Source organism: Numida meleagris, chromosome 3 (genome assembly GCF_002078875.1).
Source record: "Numida meleagris isolate 19003 breed g44 Domestic line chromosome 3, NumMel1.0, whole genome shotgun sequence".
NCBI lineage: Eukaryota > Metazoa > Chordata > Aves > Galliformes > Numididae > Numida > Numida meleagris.
In genome coordinates this window covers 22,611,966-22,632,574 of record NC_034411.1, presented here as the reverse complement: position 1 = coordinate 22,632,574, position 20,609 = coordinate 22,611,966, and the positions used below count along the sequence as shown (strand labels likewise).

Here is a 20,609-nt window from a genome sequence, read left to right as displayed (position 1 = left end):
TACACTCTGTGAATTGGCACAATTTTATTTTCTACCTGATTTGAGGGCAGAAAGTATCTCGTTAATCTTGCATAGAAAAGATGCTCCAATTAATTTTAGGTTTTCACTATAACCATTTGCTTAAGAATAACTCTTCAGCAAATGCTGTTAGCCACATTCAGTGGTCTTTGGAAGGCATTCTTCCTCTGTGTGTACAATTAAGGGCAAATATAACAGTGTATAAATACGCACCTTAAAATAAAAATACCATATATATTTAAAGCAGTGATTCTGTAAGTAAAGATACAAACGCTTCAGGACATACTTTCTTTTGAGCTGCAAACATCTTTCTCCAATACAATTAGGGATAGACCAGCAGGCATTTGCACTGTTTTCTTATTTTAAACTTTGATATGTATTCAAGATATTGTTGAATGTTTGATTATTATAGTTGCTAATTCTATGTAATTTTTTAAGGAAAATACCCAGTGTCAGGCATTCAGTTTTGCTGAATTCTCTTCTGTCTGTGATATCATTCATCTTTGTTATCATTCATAATCATGTTATTAAGCATTTTCAGAGAGCTGTAACATGATATCATAATTTTAGTGAAACATTTAATGCAGGGAGGGGAAAATTAATTTTAAATAAGACTTGTTCAATTAAAGGGCATTTTAAAACTAACTTTGGAGAAGCCTTTTCTGCAGAAACAGTTTATGCTTGTTGTGACAGAGGTGTCCTTAGATTTATAAAGCTGGTATTGGATTTCATTTATTTATTTATTTATTTTCAAGAACTTATACGTTATTTTTGTTTAGTAAATAAACTTTCTACAATATGTAGATAAAATCTGCCCCAGGGTTTCTGCTTTTCAGAGGTTTTAAAATCACAGCTGGTTAATATTTCTGCTTTTCTTCAGTTCCTCTCTGCTTAAAGTACCTTTTCTGTCATGCAGCCCATGCAGTTTTCCCATAGGGGCATATAATGGAGTTCATCAAAGTGAAAAAAAAAAAAAAAGTGAGTTATACAGCCATTTGTTTACTCGTGTAAGACAATAATGGTGTTGATAGTTATCCAGACACACTTTCATTTCTTTAGGTTACAGAAAAGCTGGGAGTTAAAATGTCTTTGCAGATGAGACTCCAAGTAAAAAAGGATTAAATTGAGTTGTGGTATTTACTGTCTTTTTAAGGCTGTTGCCTTTTAGTAACTATGAGCAGGAATTCTTTTGCTCTAAATTTGATTAAATATTTAAGTAAGTAATTAGAAGTCCTTTTTTCATGGTATAGAAAGTCAAAGGGTATTTATTGTTTTATTATCGCTAAAATATCAGTTTATATTCTGAAATGATGTTTAGCTAATTTTACAGGCCCAAGCAGTTTAATCTCCCCAAAAAGGGCTGCCCAGCATCCCTTCACATTTTGCAATTGGATTTTTCTGATTTTGCTGGATTGATGACTGCAGTTTGAGTGTAGGATTCTCTGCCTGCTCATTTTTCATTTCCTGCTCTGTGGGGCTTGAGGTTTCAGGAGCACAGAGCTAACTAACAGCAGAGTACCTTTTGCGTGAATGCTGTGACAGTAACTTGGGATTGCTCTGAATGGTAGGCTACCTCTGACGTGTTCATCAGGGGAGAGGATTCCTGATAGCACGATCATTTGGTAGGAGCACTTTGCATTGTTTTCATTAATTTGTCTTATCTAAAGTTCGGAAAAGTTCACTAGGAGCCCAGTGAATAGAGAAGAACTCTGCATTCCCCAAAAGAGATGTTCTTTGAGGCCAGAGAAAAATGTGTGCAGTAGATGTGCTCCATAATAAGCTGTGCTATCACAGCTTTGGAGATCTGCAGTGAACTGTGGCTTCCTTCTAGCCAGCATGTCTGGGTTTGCTTCCCTTGAACAATGCACACCAATGTGCCTGATGGTTTGGGCATCCATCAAGCCCCAGAAGCTGTGAAGTGTTTCTGCATGCTCAGATGGGTGTAGTCCAGACTTCCAATGGAAAAGATAAAAAAGGGAGCCTTTCACTTTTCATTGCCTGAGAGCACCACATTATTATACTTCCAACATTGTTTCAGGTAAGGCTGACTCTCTAACTCTTAAGCATAGTTTGTCTAGTTGATATGTTGAACTGCTGGTAGTTACCGCTGAAACAATTAAAGGGTTGTATACTTGATGAGAATTTAGAACACAGGCAGGGCAATTCTGTATGCAAAAAAGTGATGATGAAACTAAAATGTGCCACCTTTGTAAAATGGGAAAGAAAAGCATTTTCTGTCTTATTTGAATCTGAAATCAAGTCTTATGTCATTCTAAAGTTCAAACTTCTGTTAGCTTCCTTTTTGGTAGATTTTCCTACATATGAAAGTGATATGTCTGACACCAGAAAATATTGTTGCTTTGAAGTTTTTTTGCGTAAGTTATTCCTACATGTGGGGGGTATTGAAATCTTCATTAAAACTTCTATAGCTGACATAAGCAAAATGTGATACATGTTTTACCTATCCTTGGTATTAATTTCATTTCAGATACTGCATATCTTACTGTCTTTTCCCATCTCTGTGTAATGCTGTGTAGTAAAATCTAAGACAGAAAATTGAAAATTATTTGGAATTAACTTTCTGTATCCATAGCCATGAATCCTGGGTTGATTTTCTGAGGACACGTATAGCCACAGTTCCATCTGTCTAGCTAGTCTAAGTGTAAAACAAAGATGTTGAGCATCAAGCATTCACCCCAAGCACCGGATTGCTCATGGCACTATTTTCAGTGGCTGGACTCAGTGTCTACCTTCTTAACACTGGGTATTCTACAGTGTAGCCATTCTTAATGAGTAGTGAAGAATCTGTCTCTGAGACACTGCTTCTTTTCTTAAATTTGCAAGCGAGCAGAGTTCAGTTGTGTGAAAAGGCTTGTGACGGCCTTTGTTAGTAACTTATTTGTCCTCAGATTTTAATTTACTGTCTCCCTGGCTGATTAACTGCATGGGAGGTAATCAGAAGTTAGATATCATGGCTTTAGGAAGTGTGTTTTGTTTCCTTAATTGGTTCACATCCCACTTGTGCAGAATGTGACTCAGGATACCCAAAGGTTTTTGCAAGGTAAGCATTAAGGAATTCATACTTGGACTTTTTGCCATATCATATTTGTGCTATATTTATTTATATATGAATTTCACAGTTCATTTTTACTATATATTTAATACTTTGCTTTTTCCTGCATCCTTCATTTGAGAGATCATTTCTTTCATTTTCAATGAATGTTTTTCAGTAGTATTTTTATCTAATTTGTAATGTAAAAAAGGACTATTTTAAATACTCTTTCCAGATATTTGGAATTACCATTTTCCACAGAACTATTTCAACAGTAAACAATCAGAAAGTAAGTAAAGAATTTTCGCTTATTCTCAGCTAACTGCATTCAGAGGATGAGAAGAACGCCTCCACTAGATGAACTGCAGCCACCTCCATATCAGGATGATAGTGGTTCTCCTCATCTATCATGTACACCTTCTGAAGTTGGAGACAGTAAATGTGAATTTTCCCAGTGTAGCAACAGTCCAAGATGTTCATATAAGTGTCCAAGTGAGGGAAGCACGGGACATGAAATAGAAAGCTTCCATAACAAAGGATATGAAGAGGATGTACCAAGTGATAGTACAGCTGTCCTTAGTCCAGAGGTAAGTGAAAATGGTTGAATGTTCTGAAGTGTTATATAGTGCAACTTTTCTGGAACTTTTTTCCTGAAAAATAGTGTACAGAAATTTGAACACTGATGTTACAGCTTATCCTTGAAAAAGAAAAAAAATAGTTTGTCAGAAAATATAATAATAGAATTTCAGATTTTTAATTGTAGTTATTGTTATGATGTCTTAACTTTCAAACAAGTTCCCAAAGAGTGCGGATTATTTTTGGAACCACTCAGAAACTTTCTCATTTTAAGGACTGAAATAAAAATTCTTCCAGATATTTTTTCTAACCTAAATTAAAATAAAAGCCAAAGAAACAAAAACAAGAAAGGATTAACACTTTACATTCTGAAGCAACTTATTAATGTAAAATATTTTAAACGGTGGGCGGTAAAAAAATTACAAAGACTTTTTAAAAAATTGTTGATGACACAATAGAGACTTAGACAACTTAATTTTCCCTTTTTCCTTTCTAAGTTATAGTGATATTTATTAATCATTACTACAAAGAAATAGTCTGTCATTGACATGTCCTTGACAAGTCTTTAACAACCAGTTACTGCACTGGTGTGTAATGGATAAGTGCATTACTGCTGGCTGTAGTGTGCAGAAGAGGCTTTTTTGGTACAAATCTCTGTTTTGATTTTATCTGAAGTTCAGAAGTGTGTGTCAGGGAGCAGTACTGATGTGTCAGCAGCTGTTTCTGTCTTAGTAAACCTCTTGGTAAGTTGATGTTGCATTCTAGGGTGGAAGGCCCACCATCTATATGGATGCAAGGTCCTCCAGCAGATAGCTGCCTATATGTGTCTGATGGTCAGCTAGGGCCACAGTCTGCGTGAATTTCAGTGCTGGGAAAGACATAGTGTGTACATACGATTCTCAAACCATAATAAATTACAGCAAATCTAACTCTTTTTCTTCCTATTATGCGTCATGCGAATCAATAGTGTAAGTGTATGTAATAAGAGAATACCACCAACATTTTTTATAGACACTCAGCAACTTGTAGAGTGAGGTTTTCAGAGGAATGAGTTCTCATAGCTAAGTAGCATCCAGTTTAAAATAAGAATGTAATGTTTTTAGATTGAAAAGGCCATATTATATGTAGTAACTATTTATATAACCAAGCATATCTTTGATAACATGAAAATACACAGTAAATATGTTTATTTTACATATTCGGGATAACTTCTTATATACACAGGATGCTAATCTCTTGTACCTATTGTTACAGCATCGTTATCAAACTTGCTGTATTAAAAATATAGTGGATCAATGTTTTATTCAAAATTCAAAGTGTCTATAAACAGTTTTAAAAATTAATTTTACAGTGTAGTTTTAGGACTGATGCTATTTATGGAAAGTTCAGAAACTGTGTTCAGAACAGTCGTGTTGTATGCAGTGTTAGTAAAATTATGCTAATAAAGTCATGATAATTTTTGGCCCATCTATAGAACATTTTTTAGCAGCATTTGCAGATAAGTATTGTAATTCCTATAGTCTTTGCTGGCATTTCACCATGCACTCTATCGCCAGCCAGGTCTTAAAGTACCACAAAATGTTAACATAAAATGTGTGTATACTTGCACGGAAGTAAGGTAATTATATCTCATAACATATGTGTATGCATTTTAGCATGTGGGGCAGAGAAGAAGAGATCATAAATACTGCCTAATTTAATCCAAGCTTTGTCTGATTGGCTCCTGGCTTTTGGCAGTATTGGCCAGGTAAAGTCTTTTGATTTTATTTTTTTCTTGGATGCTAGTCAGCATCTCTTCAGGCTTTCAGTGTTTAATTACCTTGTTTATGAAATAAACAAAAAGATCATAGTCACTTCATATTGCTGAGAGAAAGCCACATATTTCCATGCTAGATTTAATAATAGAATACAATAAATAAATAAATAAAAGCTTTTTTTCTTCTTCAGGATATGTCAGCTCGAGGATCATCTTCACAGCTTCCTAAACCTTTTGATCCTGAGCCAGTAGCTAAATATGGCACACTGGATGTGACTTTTGACTATGACTCACAGGAACAGAAGCTTTTGGTGACAGTGACAGCTGTCACAGACATTCCCACATACAGCAGGACAGGTGGAAGCTCGTGGCAAGTACACCTAGTTCTTCTCCCCATAAAGAAACAGAGAGCAAAAACCAGCATCCAGCGGGGACCGTGCCCTGTCTTCACGGAGACATTCAAATTTAATCACGTTGAGTCTGAGATGATTGGGAATTATGCAGTTCGCTTTAGACTCTACAGTGTACGTCGCATGAAAAAGGAGAGGATTGTGGGAGAAAAGATTTTTCACTTAACAAAATTGAATCTTCAAGGGAAAATGTCAGTGCCAGTGATATTGGAACCTTCTTACAGTCTGTCTGTGAGTATTAAATGAAGCAGAATAAGAATGCGGTGATATACATTGTCCTGAATTTTGTAAGAATGGTATGTATATTTATAGCCGTCACATTCACTGGATTTTTTTCAGCAGTCATCATATTAGCACAAAGATAATTTCCTTAAAGCTCCTGTAAGTACATTTACTTTCCACCTGCAAAAGCTGCCTGCATTTTTCTTTTTAATTACTTAGAATTTTCCAGTCTATAAATAGGTGCATGTATGTATAAATGCACATTACATATATATACATGTATAAGTATAATCTTTACCCTTCTACCCTTCACAGACCTTCAATTAAAAAAAAAAAAAAAGCTAAAAAGCCGTTCTAGTCAGTGCCCTCCATCTGTTGCAGTTAAGTCTTGGTTTCAGTATGTATTTTCATGAAAGAAATACAGAAAAGAGCAATTCTGAGAGTACAAAACCATTTTTAGTAACTTCAGATTAGAACCTTGTAAATAATTGATTTCCGGGTCAATCTGAAGTGAAAAATAGTGTAAAAGGTAGACCAAACTGGAAAGGACTTTCACTGGTGAAAAAAAGCCTACCTATTTGATGAACTGCTTTCCCCCTCAAAAAAATTTAACTATACTATTCTTAATAAAGCAAAGGAACTCTAACTAAGGGTAAACTTAAACACTGTCAAAAAACAGGAGTTTGGGCTGTATGTGCTATGTCTAAGCATTTACTGGTGAGGTTGGCTGCCAATGGTACAGTAGATCCAGATAAATCTCCCTTCTTCTCAAGGGAACTTCAGGTTGCATCTCTTGTTTTTCAGGAGATAAGATTTTAAGATGAATTTTAATGGTTTTAGCATCTCCGTGGGTACTATATCTCTTTTTTCTTTCTTGCAGATATTTAAATAAGCTTTTGTCCAGAATGGGAGTGTTTGTACTGTTCTGGTCACGGCTTACTAGACAAAGAGTACATGAATGTTGGTTGCTTAAGAGATTACAATGCTTTAATAATAGACTTTTGGGAGAAATAGATGATTTAGCAAGGGCATCTTTGTTTACATGGTTGTCTGTTATTCTTAACTAAAAGAGAAGGAGAAAGGAAGGAAAGCAAAAGATATTTTTTTAAGTAGAAAAAGATACAGTTCATTCTGCATTTTCTAGAAAAGCTGAAGAAATTGAAATGACATTTCTGTCAAACATGAGTATTGCAAAAGACATTCAAAATAGAATGCCATTTTATTTAATGGTTAAAAGTAAACTAGTTAAAATCAAAAACTGAGACTAAAACTTGGAACTGATAGAGGATCAACTACCAATAAAACAGCATTTTTCTGATTTGCTAAGAGGTATGAATCATTCTGTTTCAAGGATGAAGTGGTTCACTTACATAATGTGAACTTTGCTAATGCTGAAGTTTGCTAGTTTAGCAGCTAGGGAAATAAATGCCCCATGAAACAAGCACTATGTGCTACGTTTATTCTGTATGTGTTCTCAGGAGGGCAATAATTTTTCTTACCAAAGTCAGTGAAAGAGGCTAATGCTTTTGATTGGTAGATCTCTCACGTGCATTGGACCAGGATTTTGATGGGTGTATCCATTTGTGCACTGGTTGTTCTTTATCATTTTATTGAGCTTTTGTGGAAATGAGGGTATAAACAAATTCCAGGAGGCATCATAGACAGTAAGATCGGTTTTTATTTTCTGTGATGGTAAGTGTTGCCATATCTGCATTCTTCTCTCATCTTTCCAGTTTGGGGGGATGAACACAAATAAGGAATATTAGTATGAAGTGAAATGTTCTTCCAGAATTGGTTGCTGTAGTGGTGTTTAGGCAAATTTCTCTTAAGCCTACCTATTGCTTGAAAGAAACCTTCATTGTCTTGATAGCTTGAATAAGGATTCATAGTTTCTTTTTTTTTTCTATGCAAATCAATTTTTAAACCTTTAGAAATTAGTGTAATTCTCTATTATTTATGTTATTATTTATAAGCTATGTAATGTTCATTCAGTAAACAGCTCTACTGTTTTATTTTGCAACGGTGTTAAAATCTTTTTTTTTTTTGAATGTTGGACTGGAAGCAAGGGACCATCCTCCATCACTGTGTTCAAGCTGTTGTTATGACCAGCAGTCAGGTCAGCTTGATCACAGATTAGTGAATTCTCATCAGCAGACATCTGGTTTTTTCATTTCCAACCTGAATTTCTTCATGGAACACTTATAATTATTTGTTCTTATCCAGCATTATTTGGTTCTACGGTGTTTGCCTCTGGGTGCATTTATATATTCTGGTTGTATTCCTTCTCAACTGTCCTTTTGCTAGAATAAAGCAATGATCTTTATGCCCTTCTAGCCATAAGCCAGGCAGAAGTTACTTAATAGGAGAAGGTAAGTGTTGTTTCACTTTTGAGAGATTCAGCTGTTCAGGGATATTTGTAATTATTAAATCCATGATGAGGAATGTTGTAAGTTCTGAATTAAATGTATTTTGCTCAGTTGAAGAGTGTTTTTTTTACTGAGAAATGTTTGTATTTGACAGCTTTTTATGAAATGAGTAATGGACAAGTGACAGTTACCCTGTTTTTTCCACTGCTTCTCATTATATGGATTTTATATTAAATATACCTCTTGTCACTGAGATTTCCGAATCCATTGAAGCATCTATGCTAATCAATTCTGCAGAAATGTATTTTATTTGCTCTGTCTGTGCCTGATAATATACTAATGTATTTTATTAGCTAATTGTCTGCCTTATGATTGTATAAGAATAGTTAATATTCTTTGAAGTTTAGTATTTTTTTCAGTTATACCCTATAACTATTCACAGGAGAATCTGAGTAAGGTGAACCAGCAAGTTTAGTGCCTTTGGAAAATAGTGGTATGCTCACATGAGCTGGACCTGCTGTTCTCTCTGCTTATTGTTAAAATGTGGACAAGTACGTGACATGGTGAATGCTCCTAGTATGCTCCTTAAATAGGCTTCAAAGCTGCACAAGGCTTCAAATTTACAAATATATTCACAAACTTCCTTTCTTACTCAAGATTTCAACCTATTTGTCACCTTCTAACATTTCATGGAATGTCTTGCATTAGCAGCTTTTACACAATCTTGTTGCTGTTTATCATGAACAGTCTGAGTTGTTCCTCTACTGTAAAAAGGTATGTTTCCATTTAATAGTTCCTCCTCAAAACTCCTTTCTTCCTCTGTGTGGTTTCCTTTGCATTTGTCCTACTCCACTTATGCCTCTATAGCTCTAACTCTTCCATCATGTTTCCCAAGACCACTTTGGTATGTGTTTGTTACAGTTCTCCCACGTAACCAGGGAATTCCTCTTCACACACTATTCTCAGCTCTCATACTTAGCACACATTGACTGAAATATCTCAGCCTTCCTTCCACATTCAGTGTATGGGCAAGAAGCAACGGAACAAAAACAAACTAGACAGAGTGTGTACATCACTGTTGTCTGAAACTCCGTGACCCTTTTGGATTTAACATTAATTTTCATTGCATCAAAAGTTAATATATCAGGGGTGGGCACTATTGCTTTTTCTGATCAGGAAGTCCTGATGCTATTAGAGAAATTCTACTTTTAATACAGTGGTAGTCAAATTTTTGTTCACTTGTTTTGGAGTTCAGAATCCATTGCAGCGCTGTTTATTTTTCTTCAAGAGGTCCCTGTGGAATTGTTCTCAGTTGCACATTGTTGTTCTTTACTCAAATAAATTTTTCTGACAGTGAAGAACAGTCTCTAGTATGATGTGATAATAAAATCTTATATGCATTTTATTGAGTAAAATCCATTTGGAAATGATAAAAAAAAAACAAGTGTAGACCTCTTCATCATCTCACAGGCTTCTTTTCTGGTGTAGAATGAAAACAAACAATGGTATGTTTTAAATTTTTTATTTATTTTGGAAGTACAGTTTAGAAGATAAAAACATATATCTTTCTGCTAAGTAAATCTAGTGATCTTTTATCTTACATTGTCAATAGCAATATGTTTGCTGTGGATAATTAAATTTAACTTTCTTTCCACAATATTCTCCATTTTTAACATACTGAACTCCCAAATGTGACCCTTATGTTAAGGAATGGATGGTAAGAGCAATCATTTGTGCATTAAGGATTATTTTCTGTATCTTTTTTATGAATAACCAGATTGTCTGAGAAATATTTTAATTATATTTTTGAATTATGTAAGTATTTCTTCATGCAACATATAGAAATACTTCCAGCATTGAGGATGGTGGTTAATTGTTTAATATACTTGTTCGTTTTAATCATCTCAGATACACTTCTTTATGTGTTGTGCTTAAGGAATTTTCTCCATGTTGCTTTTTGTGTGGCTTATCTTTACTATTCTTTCTAATGGATGTTTATCATTTCATAAACTGATGAAAAAAAACTTTCAGAAAGGCATTTTTTCTTGGGAATTCTTGGCCACTGTAGAGTTGAACTGACAAGTTTTGTGCAAATCTGGTATTTTTGTCCTGCTGATGACTTCACTGCAAAATGCTTATAGTATGATCTATTTAGGCTTTTATTTGGAAGGCTAAATATTCAAGCTTGTGTGTAGTAATTATATTCTAGTAAACAGTAGCTACCATTTTGATACTTCAAATCACTTAGTGAAAAGACAGTTAAGACTTGTCTAGGAAATAGATGATCTTTTTTCATAGTATATTATTTATATATATTCCCTTTCAGTATTTAAAGGAAGCTTATAAAGAAGAGGGAGACCAACTTCTTCCACAGTCTAATAGTGTTAGGACAATAGGAATCATTTTTAAATCAAAAGAGGAGGGATTTAGACTAGATGTTAGGAGGAAATTTTTCACTTAGAATGCAGTGAAGCACTGGCACCGCTGCCCAGAGAAGCTGTGGTGCTCCATCCCTGCAGGCACTCAAGCCAGGTTGGATGGGGCCCTGGGCAGCCTGAGCTGGGGGGGGACAGCCCTGCCCACGGCTGGGAGTGGGACTGGATGATCTCAAAGGTCACTTCCAACCCAAACCATTCTTTGATTATGATTCTATGATTCAACTAGAATTGTACAAAAAGGATTTGTTCCAATGTCATGGTGCATAAATGCTTCCATTTAGCTTGTGAAAATTATGTCCATCAAAGTGAGGAGTAATTAAGCATCAAACACATTGTTATCAGGGAAATAGCTGGCAGAGTTCATTTGAATTGGTGGTACAAAACATGGAAGATCGAAACTAGTCCTTTGACACGATAAGATAACTGCACTTTTTTGAAGGATATTATAAGGTGATTGGAAAGTGGTGGTGATGTTGATGTGGCTAGCGGAGAACTTGACGGTATTTGGCAAATGAAGCAGTCTCCCCAGTTTATGGCTCGTTATGCAGTATTTCAAGGCAGTGTCCTATGTAAGAACTCTCCTGTCGGCAGTTGTTATCTTCTCAGTGCTGCCATTGCCTCAACTCTTTGTGCCTGTTGCCTGGTGTACCCACAGCACTGCACCTGTCAGCTGAGTCTCCTTCTGCTTGAGTCTTCTGGATCTGGAACCTCAAAATTAAATAGTATCTGGTCCGTTTATATGGGCCTACCACTGCAGGAGTTCAGTGGTCTCAGTTACAAATGAATTAGCTTTCCAAATCCATGCTGTTTGCTTTTCCTGATTGTTCTGTGAGTACATCTAACCATTCATGGCAATTTGTGGCATATAATTAGTCTCTTCATCCAAGAAGCACTTAACTAAACACAGAGACTGTGAAGCTATTTGAGTCCCATACAGAATAACCTTGGTACATTTCCATGACTCTGAATGTAGGGTACATGGGGAGTTCTCTGAATGTCATCTATATGTCAGAATCCTCAATTGGTCACATAACCAGAATAAAGATTGTTCCTTGTGTCTGTATCTTAATATATGTGCACTATAAAATAACAGTTTAAAAATGGTATCTTTTGCCTTTAATCAGTGAGTTGCTAGAGAAAACTTGTTTACTTGGATGGGTTCCCACAATCTTTGATATTTGCTTCAGCAAATAATCAAATCTATGTTTCAGACAGAGTATTGCTATTTTTAGTGTTGTGATAATACTTCTCAGTTTCTAAAATGTCCCAGGCTATGAATGACCATTCTATATTAAAGTAAACCACTTGAGCAATACTCAGTTACCTCTGATAGACAATCTGCTGGTGACAAACATATTACTTGAAACTATAGGTTTAGTTTTGGTCACTATTTTTTTTTTTAAATCTACATAGAGCTAGAATACTCCTAGAATAAATCGATCCATAAAGCCACAAAAAGTGTGAATTTGATCAAGTATCTGTGAAATTCTGAGACTCTCATTCTCTGTGCCATAAGTATGATTTCCAAAGCCAGATCACTATTTGAAAGAGCAGTAAGCAAAATCAAGGTTATCACTAACATGAAATTTCCTCTGTTGAAGGCTAAAAGCTGCTGCTTAAATCTTCCTCAGTTGGTTCTATTAGAGGAGGTAAATTCTTTAGTTTTCGAGTCCAAGAGAACTTTGTTTCCTTTTGAGATACTGAGCTTCCCAACTATTTTATTTTCTCATCTTTCATATTTTCTTGCTTGTCTGTATACATATATACAAAAATGTACTTGATTTTGTTACTGTCTTTCAAGGGAAAAAGGAAAAACGCAGAAACACTGTTTGCAGCTTTGAGCACCTTTCAGCAAAAGCATGTGCACTGTTTTCTTCCAATTTATTTCCATTAGGGGGTACGTGGATTGGAGATTCTGCACAAACAGATGAAGATACCTAGCCTGCAAATTCATAAGTTAAATACTTGTGGAACTTCTAATGTTAGTTTTCAGTTTATTTATTAGATGATTCTTCTCCAGAGTTTTGCAGTGTAATGTAAGTGTTCTGCGTTTGCATTCTTCATTTTGGACTTGGTCTCCAGATAATTGCTTTGGGGGATATATTGGAGCTGCCTGTATTTGGTGTCACATAAACATTTCTGTTCATAGGGTGTCTTTTGCAGGGGATCTTTTTGTCCTAGTGTGTAAGCTTTTTTTGTCAGGCAAAGCCCTCATTGCCTGACCTTGAGCTGCATCTTTCATGTCGCAGTTTGTCTTTCTTTTGTGCTCAGTCGGCTGTCAGCTGGCCCCTGGAGAACCTTGCTTGTCTCCAGTTCTTGCCCTTCTTTGTAGTTACTATAATAGCTCTAAGAACTGAAGCAGATCCCTTCCAACTGCAGGTGCCTAGTGATCCTCATATCCTGAGATTAAACATGACCTGAATAAATCAAAAGGGGTGCCTCTAGCAGTCATAATTAGAACTGGGTGAACTAGTAAAAGCAAATAATTTAATTGACAAATGCATCATAAACATGTGTTTTATATTATAGATTTGTTCATTGTGAAAAATAGTTGCGTGACTGCACGTGCAATCAAAGACTAGTCCACAGATTGACTATTCATAAATTATACTTACTGTTTGATCACTGAATCTTTTTCTCTATTCTCAATTTGGAAGAGTGTAATCAAGAGGAAAAAAAGGGAGAAATCAAACTATTAGCCACTTCTCTCTTTCCAGCGAATATATGCTATGGAATACCTTAAAAGATGAATGTGCTTAGGAGCCTTTCTGAGTAGCAGGTAGCAAGGAAGCAGAGCTGGGTAATGAGCCCAGGCGCTCTGAAAGTGGCTTTGGAACTGTAAATGTAACTCTGTCTGAACAGAGTATTGCCATTTAAGAGGTCTGTGGTCTCGGAAGCTGTCCCACAATAACATCTCCTCTGCTGCCATATGTTTGACAGGGAGGAAAGAGAGGAGATGTGAGTGGGGCTGGGTGGGAGCTGTTAGCATATCTTTATCAGGAGTGCGTGTAAAGCATCTGCGTTTTGTGTCAGGTATTCTGAACTAAGCTTTTAGCACAAGCTAACAGCTTCCAGTGCTTCAGTGTTTCTTTATGTTGCATGTCTTAGCTAAGAAAACAGAATTCAATTTCTTTCCCTAGCCTATGGCTGTATAAACAGCAAGCAGACTTTTGCTATGCAAAAACAGAACGCTTTTGTAAATGCTGTAAATCCCATTGTACATTTATTTTGAATTCCTTCTGCTGCTGCTCAGGCTTGCTGTGCAAATTTCAGGCCCGTTAAGTCTGTGGAGCAACTAGGTGCATTTTCACAATATGGCAGGGAAACCAAAGCTGTAATTTAAAATGCAAACAATCAAGAAATAGTAAACTTAAAATGCTTCCGTGTATGCCAACAGCTAATGTTTTGTTCTGCAGAGTTTAAAGAACTTTCAGACAAAAAGCACTACTAGCAAATTCTCATGGAATACAAAAAGGAACAGAAATGTCACAGTGAACTTGTTTAAAGTCTTTCAGGAAAGTGGAATTCTGTTTTGCCATTGCTAAGAATTTTACTTTGTCATTTTCATTTTATGGCTAAATTATTAATGGTATCCCAAGGTTTGAAAACTAACTTTAATAATACTGTATTTTTCTAATTGGAAAATGCACAAAAGTGAAATTGGTATATAACCATCACTTATCTGTGCTCTGTCACATAGTTTCTGAGGTAAATTAAAGCTGTACATAGAAGTGTCTGGTTCCCATTTCTTGCTGTTCTGGTTCCAGATGGTGATTTCCAGAGCTGATTTCCTTCACCGTGTCTGGTATGATGCAGCACTTCAGCTTTAGGAGAAAAACAGTGTTGACAAAACACCAATGTTTTAGTAAATAGTTTTTATCTCAACCTGCGAGTTCTACTTTCTTTTTTTTTCCAGTTCTCTTCCCTATCCCACCGGGGGGGGGTGAAAGTGAGCAAAGGGCTGTGCAGTGTTCAACTGCTTCCTGGGTTAAACCACACTTGTCTATAGTGTTTGAAAGGACTGTAGTTTTCATTTAATCTTCCAGTGCCTCATTTATGACAGAACATTTTGTAAAATTATACATCCATAAGTATTTTCTTGAGAGTTATGAAAAAAAAAAAGAGTAAAGTTTTTGATGAGAAATGTGAATTTTATCAGTTTAGATAATATTTTTAATTACATCAATAATAGCTTAATAATTTTTAAAACTCCATGTTTGATTTGAAGAGTACCATTAATATTGAATGTATTTACTTGCTAAAGTCTTTCCAATTGGAATTTGTGAATAAAATATCCTGGCAATTTTTAAGCATACCATTTTACCTGAAATAAGTAATGAATTGTTTACTAAAACAAAGCTATGTAGTGGGAATGTTATCAGAATATTTAGTGTCATGTTAGTGATCTAAGTTGACTTAGATATTAATACTGTAAAGTGTTTAAGTACATGAATAAAAATGCACATCATACCTAATTGGAACCTGCTTCAAGGTAACAGTTGAGCAACAAAAAAACACATGAAAACAACCCAACAAATAATTACCTGTCATAAATAATGATGCTTTCCTAAGCTTGAGTCTTTGTGAGATGGATAAAACTGTTTTTCTTTGTTTCCAAATTCCTGTTATTAGTTTAAAGCAAAATGCTAATAAACTATGTGTTTTCTTATATGGACTATATAGGACTGGCTGCTATAATAGAAATTGAAGTTTTTTTTCCCTAATATGTTGTGAAGATAGGTAACTTTATATGGTTTCAAAAGCATTGGATTTCTTTAAAATAAATAAATTGTTTTTACTAGATTATGCAGAGACTGACAGGCATTTAAAATCAAGTGTTTTTAGAAATTGTTGATGCTTCAAAATGACAATGGTATACAGTGCAGGAGGAAACCTAAAAAAAAAAACCACTCTTGCTTCTTCCTTTAATTGGTATTTTGTAATGTCTTTGCTAAATCTTATCACTGGCATTACTATTAATATTCTTATTTCAAGAATATTGTTATAACAGTTATGTAACTCTTGAGTTCTACCTTTAAAAGCAAAAACTTGATATTTCCTGCAAGTATTAATGTACTCAAGAAAGAGTATCGGTCATTTATTTTAAGGAACTGTTTTGTTACAACTATTGTATTTTTAAGGACTTCCAGTTTTCATGTATGTCCATCCTCACAGTTCTTCCATGAGCTAGGGGAAATAGGATCACTGTCTTGCAAGGGTTGGGGAACTGAGGCCCGCGTTGCCAAGAGGTATCAAAGCATCCACTAGAATATGCAAATGAGTTTTGGATACAAGAATCCAAAATTAAAATGCTCATTTTTTTTTTTAAGTCATTTTTTCCAGGAATGATCCCAATACATTTTCAAAAGTATTTTAGCTTTGAAACATGCTTTAATCAAGTGTCTAGTGCTTAAGTCAGTAATGGAGCATGTGGAGCCTCCAGTTTCGGTTTTCTCTTCTTCTCTCTGGCTCTCATAGCAGATGTAGAAGATGGGCTCCAGGCTGAGAGCTGGTCTGGAGCCTGTGTGGTGCTTGGGCACTCATTGCCTTCTCAGTGAGATTTTGCACTCAAGTGGACCAAGAGTGTCAGCATTTGGCTGGTGATTAGGAGGCATGAATGCTTTTATCTAAAATGTTGGAGGCCTGAATTCAGTTCCTGCTTTGCCTAGTTAGGATTGAAATTTACTTCTCTGACCTCTGAGTTGTATTGCCATAGAAATAGAAGAAAGTAATGTGCAAAAAAGTTCTTTAAGAGATTGGTGGTATAACATTAACATTTTAAATGTGACAAGTAACATGCTGTGAATCAGATTTTTGTTGCTTGAAGAATTGTCAGCAAGGTTTCATCTTTCCTGTGTATATTTTGGAAAGCCAAGAGACTCAGATGTTCTTGTTTTGAAAGCCTACAGAGGCATGATTTTAACCTATCCTAAGGGGAATGAATTTCTAACTGTCCTCAGAGCGTGGTCCCATTGTTCTTTGTGATCAGCTTCAGTTAGCTTAAGAGAATTTGTAAGAAGAAATTCGGAGTATACAAAAGTAACAGTAGGATATGAATATGTAAGTAACAAGTACCCTGTTTCAATAAAATTATGTTGAAGGAAGATGAATTATTTTTACGTATCTTATCATTGTCGCATAGCTTTCACTATGTTGTCAGAGAGCAGTGAAAAGATTATTAGAAAATACATCCCAGGGGCTCGGGTCTTGCATTGTGCATGGTATGTGTTCCACTCTATTGGCTCCGGTGAAAAAAAGTATGTTATTTTTAATTACTGACTTTTGTGAACACGTGACTTCTGTGACACGTGAAATTGAAATACCATTTCATGGGAATGTTTTATTTTGTATTTATTAAGAAGTGACGTTTTTTCTAGATAAAACATCAGGGAGACTAATTTGGAGTAATTATGTTTTTGTAGGATACAGTATATTTTATTCCTATAGTGCAGTGAAAAGCAATGATTCTTGTAATTGTTGGTCAAATAAAATCAACTTCGCTTTGTCATTAAGTACTGTCCTGCGGTGTATATAGAAAAGGTTTAGGGCTAAGCTCTGTGTTACAAAATTGAAGATGAAAAATTTTAATTCACTATAGTAAGACAGAACTTTGAACCAAATATTTGGAAGAGACTTTTCCTAAAGTTTTTTGTTTGTTTGTATTTACTGTTAATAAAATCTATTTGCTATGGCTAAATTGAGAAAAATGGGTTAGAATTTTAGCAGTGAGGTCCTGGAAGGAACATCAAGATACAGTTCAGCTCTTTGTACTGTGCCAAGATCATCCATACCTTGCCATTTCGTCTGAGTTCTTCAAAGTCTGCAGTTAAGCTATTTTTACATTTCTCACTAGCCTGTTCACTGACCTTAAAAGGCATTTTCCTATTACAAAACCTTAGTCTATTTTTCCTGCATATTAGACTACATGCAGTGTTTATAGTGGAAGAGAGAGAAGAATTATGAAAATAAATTTGTGTAGACAGATTATTTCAAACAAAAGGACACTTTGGGTCTAAATATTATATTTCCCACAGTGAAACTACAGTATCAAAGTGGAATAAGCATGAGTTAAAGTTGGATCGAGTGCAGATTTATACAGATTAAAAGCACTCTGGTAGTACTGTAATGTCACGAATAGAAACTTTGCTTTCATTTCATGTTGTACCAGCTAGAAGTTGCAGAATTAACATTTTATAATTTGGCACTTGATCATGAGCTTGTATTTTGAACAGGTAAAAATGCAACTTCCTTTCCTGATGTGTTAGCATTCTTATGTTTTGACTATATAAACAGGAAAAACAAACATAAAACTAAATTGAATTTGGAGAAGTCTGTTATATTTTTAAGTCCCAGTATAGCTTGTGGACTTCCACTAAATCAGGTTACTTACCTGATAATGGCTGTGAATATCACAGAATACCTTACTTGAAACAGTGAAGGGCTTTCCACAGTTTTCCACAGTTTCTCTTTCACTTCCACATAGAGTCTTTCCATTTTCTTTCAAAAAAAAAACAAAACCAAAAACCCTAACAAAATATAATCTCACCTTCTTCTTCTCATTACCTCATGTCTTTTAACCATTTGCCCCCCAGTTCTGCTTTCTCCCTAATTATAGACACTAAAATTAGACTTTTGGTTTATGTTGTTTAACCTTGTTTTGACGCAATAACATGTCCCACTCTGCTTCACATCTCACTACTTCATTTTTCTACTTAATCTCTCATTTTCTTTTATGTTAGAATTCTCTAGTTCAGAACTGAAAAAATGCACTTAATTCAATATGAAATAAAAGGTTTGGACTCGTGTGTGTGTGAAATGATAAAAAACATTGTTTAGGTTGTTTCTTTGGTGATTTTTTTTTTCAGTTGTGTTATTTTAAAGTCTTAAACTTGTCACCTATAGCATGTGGTAGTTATTACCTCCTAGGAATAGAACAATATTCTTTATGTTCAAAACCTGTCTCCTGTTTCAAAATAAAAGGCAAAATATTTTGCTTTAGAAAACAGTGTAGCAGAGCATTTAAGTTAGACCCTCTCTCTAGTTTTTCATCAAGGCTACATCTACGCATTATTTCTGCTCAACAGTTCTAAGGTACAGCAATTTAGTTACTTTTCTCCCCAGTTACAGATCCCAAACATCAGCTAAGTTTCTATCATCTCTTTATTCGGTCATTGAGATCCTTTTCTTTGGCCTTGGCAAGTGCAGACTTGTCTTTACTCTCAGCCAGTCAGGATTCTGCTGTAAAATATAATATTTAAAGTATAATATAGCTCATCCTTATCTAATTTTGGAATATTGCGCTTATTTAATTTTTCAGTTGTTTTCTCTTTTCTCTATTGTATTGCACGGAAGCTACTTGTCTTCCCATTCAAGCTACTTCAGGACTCGTTCCCATTTGATCATCTCTCATTTAGTATTTGCTGTTTGTTGAATTTTATTCTGATTGTAATCTATTTTATTGTAATCAGTTTAACTCTGCATAAGCTTGTTTAAACTGATCCCTTTTGGCTTAGGAGCAATAGAACATCGCTATCTGTATAGATAAGTCACATCCTGGGAAAAGTGCTGTCATCTCCTTGGTACAGATATCAGAGCCATTTGGGGGTTTGTGTGGGAGTGCTTGTGCAGCTGTTTGCCTTGTGTTATGTCTTCTTTGTGGGCTTACGGCATGATTGCAATCAAATTAGAAAACAAATCTTTGAACAGTATCAGGTTAACTGTGTTTAAATTCATGGCCCAAAAAATAATATGACCAAGCACCATAGGTATAATGTGTTAAATTTTTGAAAGACTAGGAGATGTAAATAGTACCTGCAGTGACAAGCTGAGATTTTCAATTGTGTATGCAGTATATACTGACTGCTGAATCGAGACATTGTTCTTCTAAGCTTTCCACTTTGTTACTCCTGTTGAAGTCCAGAATCAAAAGTTTCCTGTTTTGAGAGTGCCATGAACAAGAGAATAAATGCATAATTAATTGTCAACGGTTCTGAATTTGTAACCCATTTTAAATTTATTCTTGGAATTGAATAAAGAATTCATAGAAAAGTAACCAAAACTTTTAAATCAGAGTTTGCAATTTGGAGGATGGAAGTCAGAGAATTTTCTTCAGGTCCTTCTTTAGTTGTAAGAATGCATTTGCTAACACCACTGAATGTTTAGTAATGAGGAACTAGATTGTTAATAGAAGCTTCTATCAAACTTCTTGGAAATGTTCTGTAGAGAAGATCTAGTTAAAATGTCAATCTGAAGGATGTTGTAGGTAGATCGCTTATTTTTGTTGTTACCACTTCTATAATTAGAGTTTCTGAATGAATTTGGATGTTTATGTTGAATTAAGTTACTTGCTTTTAAAGTTAACTTTTATCTTGATGAGGATGGGTGCTGTTTAGGTTATGGGACTGATCTTACGCTCATGTCAGCTGTTGCTGGAAATGGTAGAGACATTTGGAATCAGGAATAATCAGCTTCACAAAATCATCATGACTCCTTGAAAGAGTGCTGCCAGATTCTCAAATGAGTCAAGCAATATTTGAAAAATCTGTGGGTCCAATTTGTGTCTTTTTTTTCTCCTCTGATAATCATAAAGGGATTTGCTGATAATTCAAATTTCTGTTATTGGCTACCAATAAAATTGCTATGCCATTGACTAGATACTGTTCAATTTTTTTTGTTTTCAGAGGTACAACTCTATGTGTCAGTGCATGAAATTGGGAAACAAAAGCAGAAATAACTGCTGTGATTGCCATGGCAATTCACAGAAATTTTTGT

At 35.1% G+C, this 20,609-nt stretch overlaps 1 protein-coding gene across 3 annotated transcripts in view; it reads left to right on the top strand.

Moving 5' to 3' along the window:
* Positions 1-20,609, top strand: part of SYT14 (synaptotagmin 14) — an 83,267-nt gene that overhangs the window by 47,852 nt on the left and 14,806 nt on the right. For all 3 annotated transcript variants that reach the window (XM_021392267.1, XM_021392266.1, XM_021392265.1), the window contains 2 exons: positions 3,389-3,657; positions 5,594-6,043. In XM_021392267.1, coding sequence (XP_021247942.1) covers positions 3,389-3,657; positions 5,594-6,043 — 719 coding nt within the window. The remainder of the gene's footprint in view (positions 1-3,388; positions 3,658-5,593; positions 6,044-20,609) is intronic.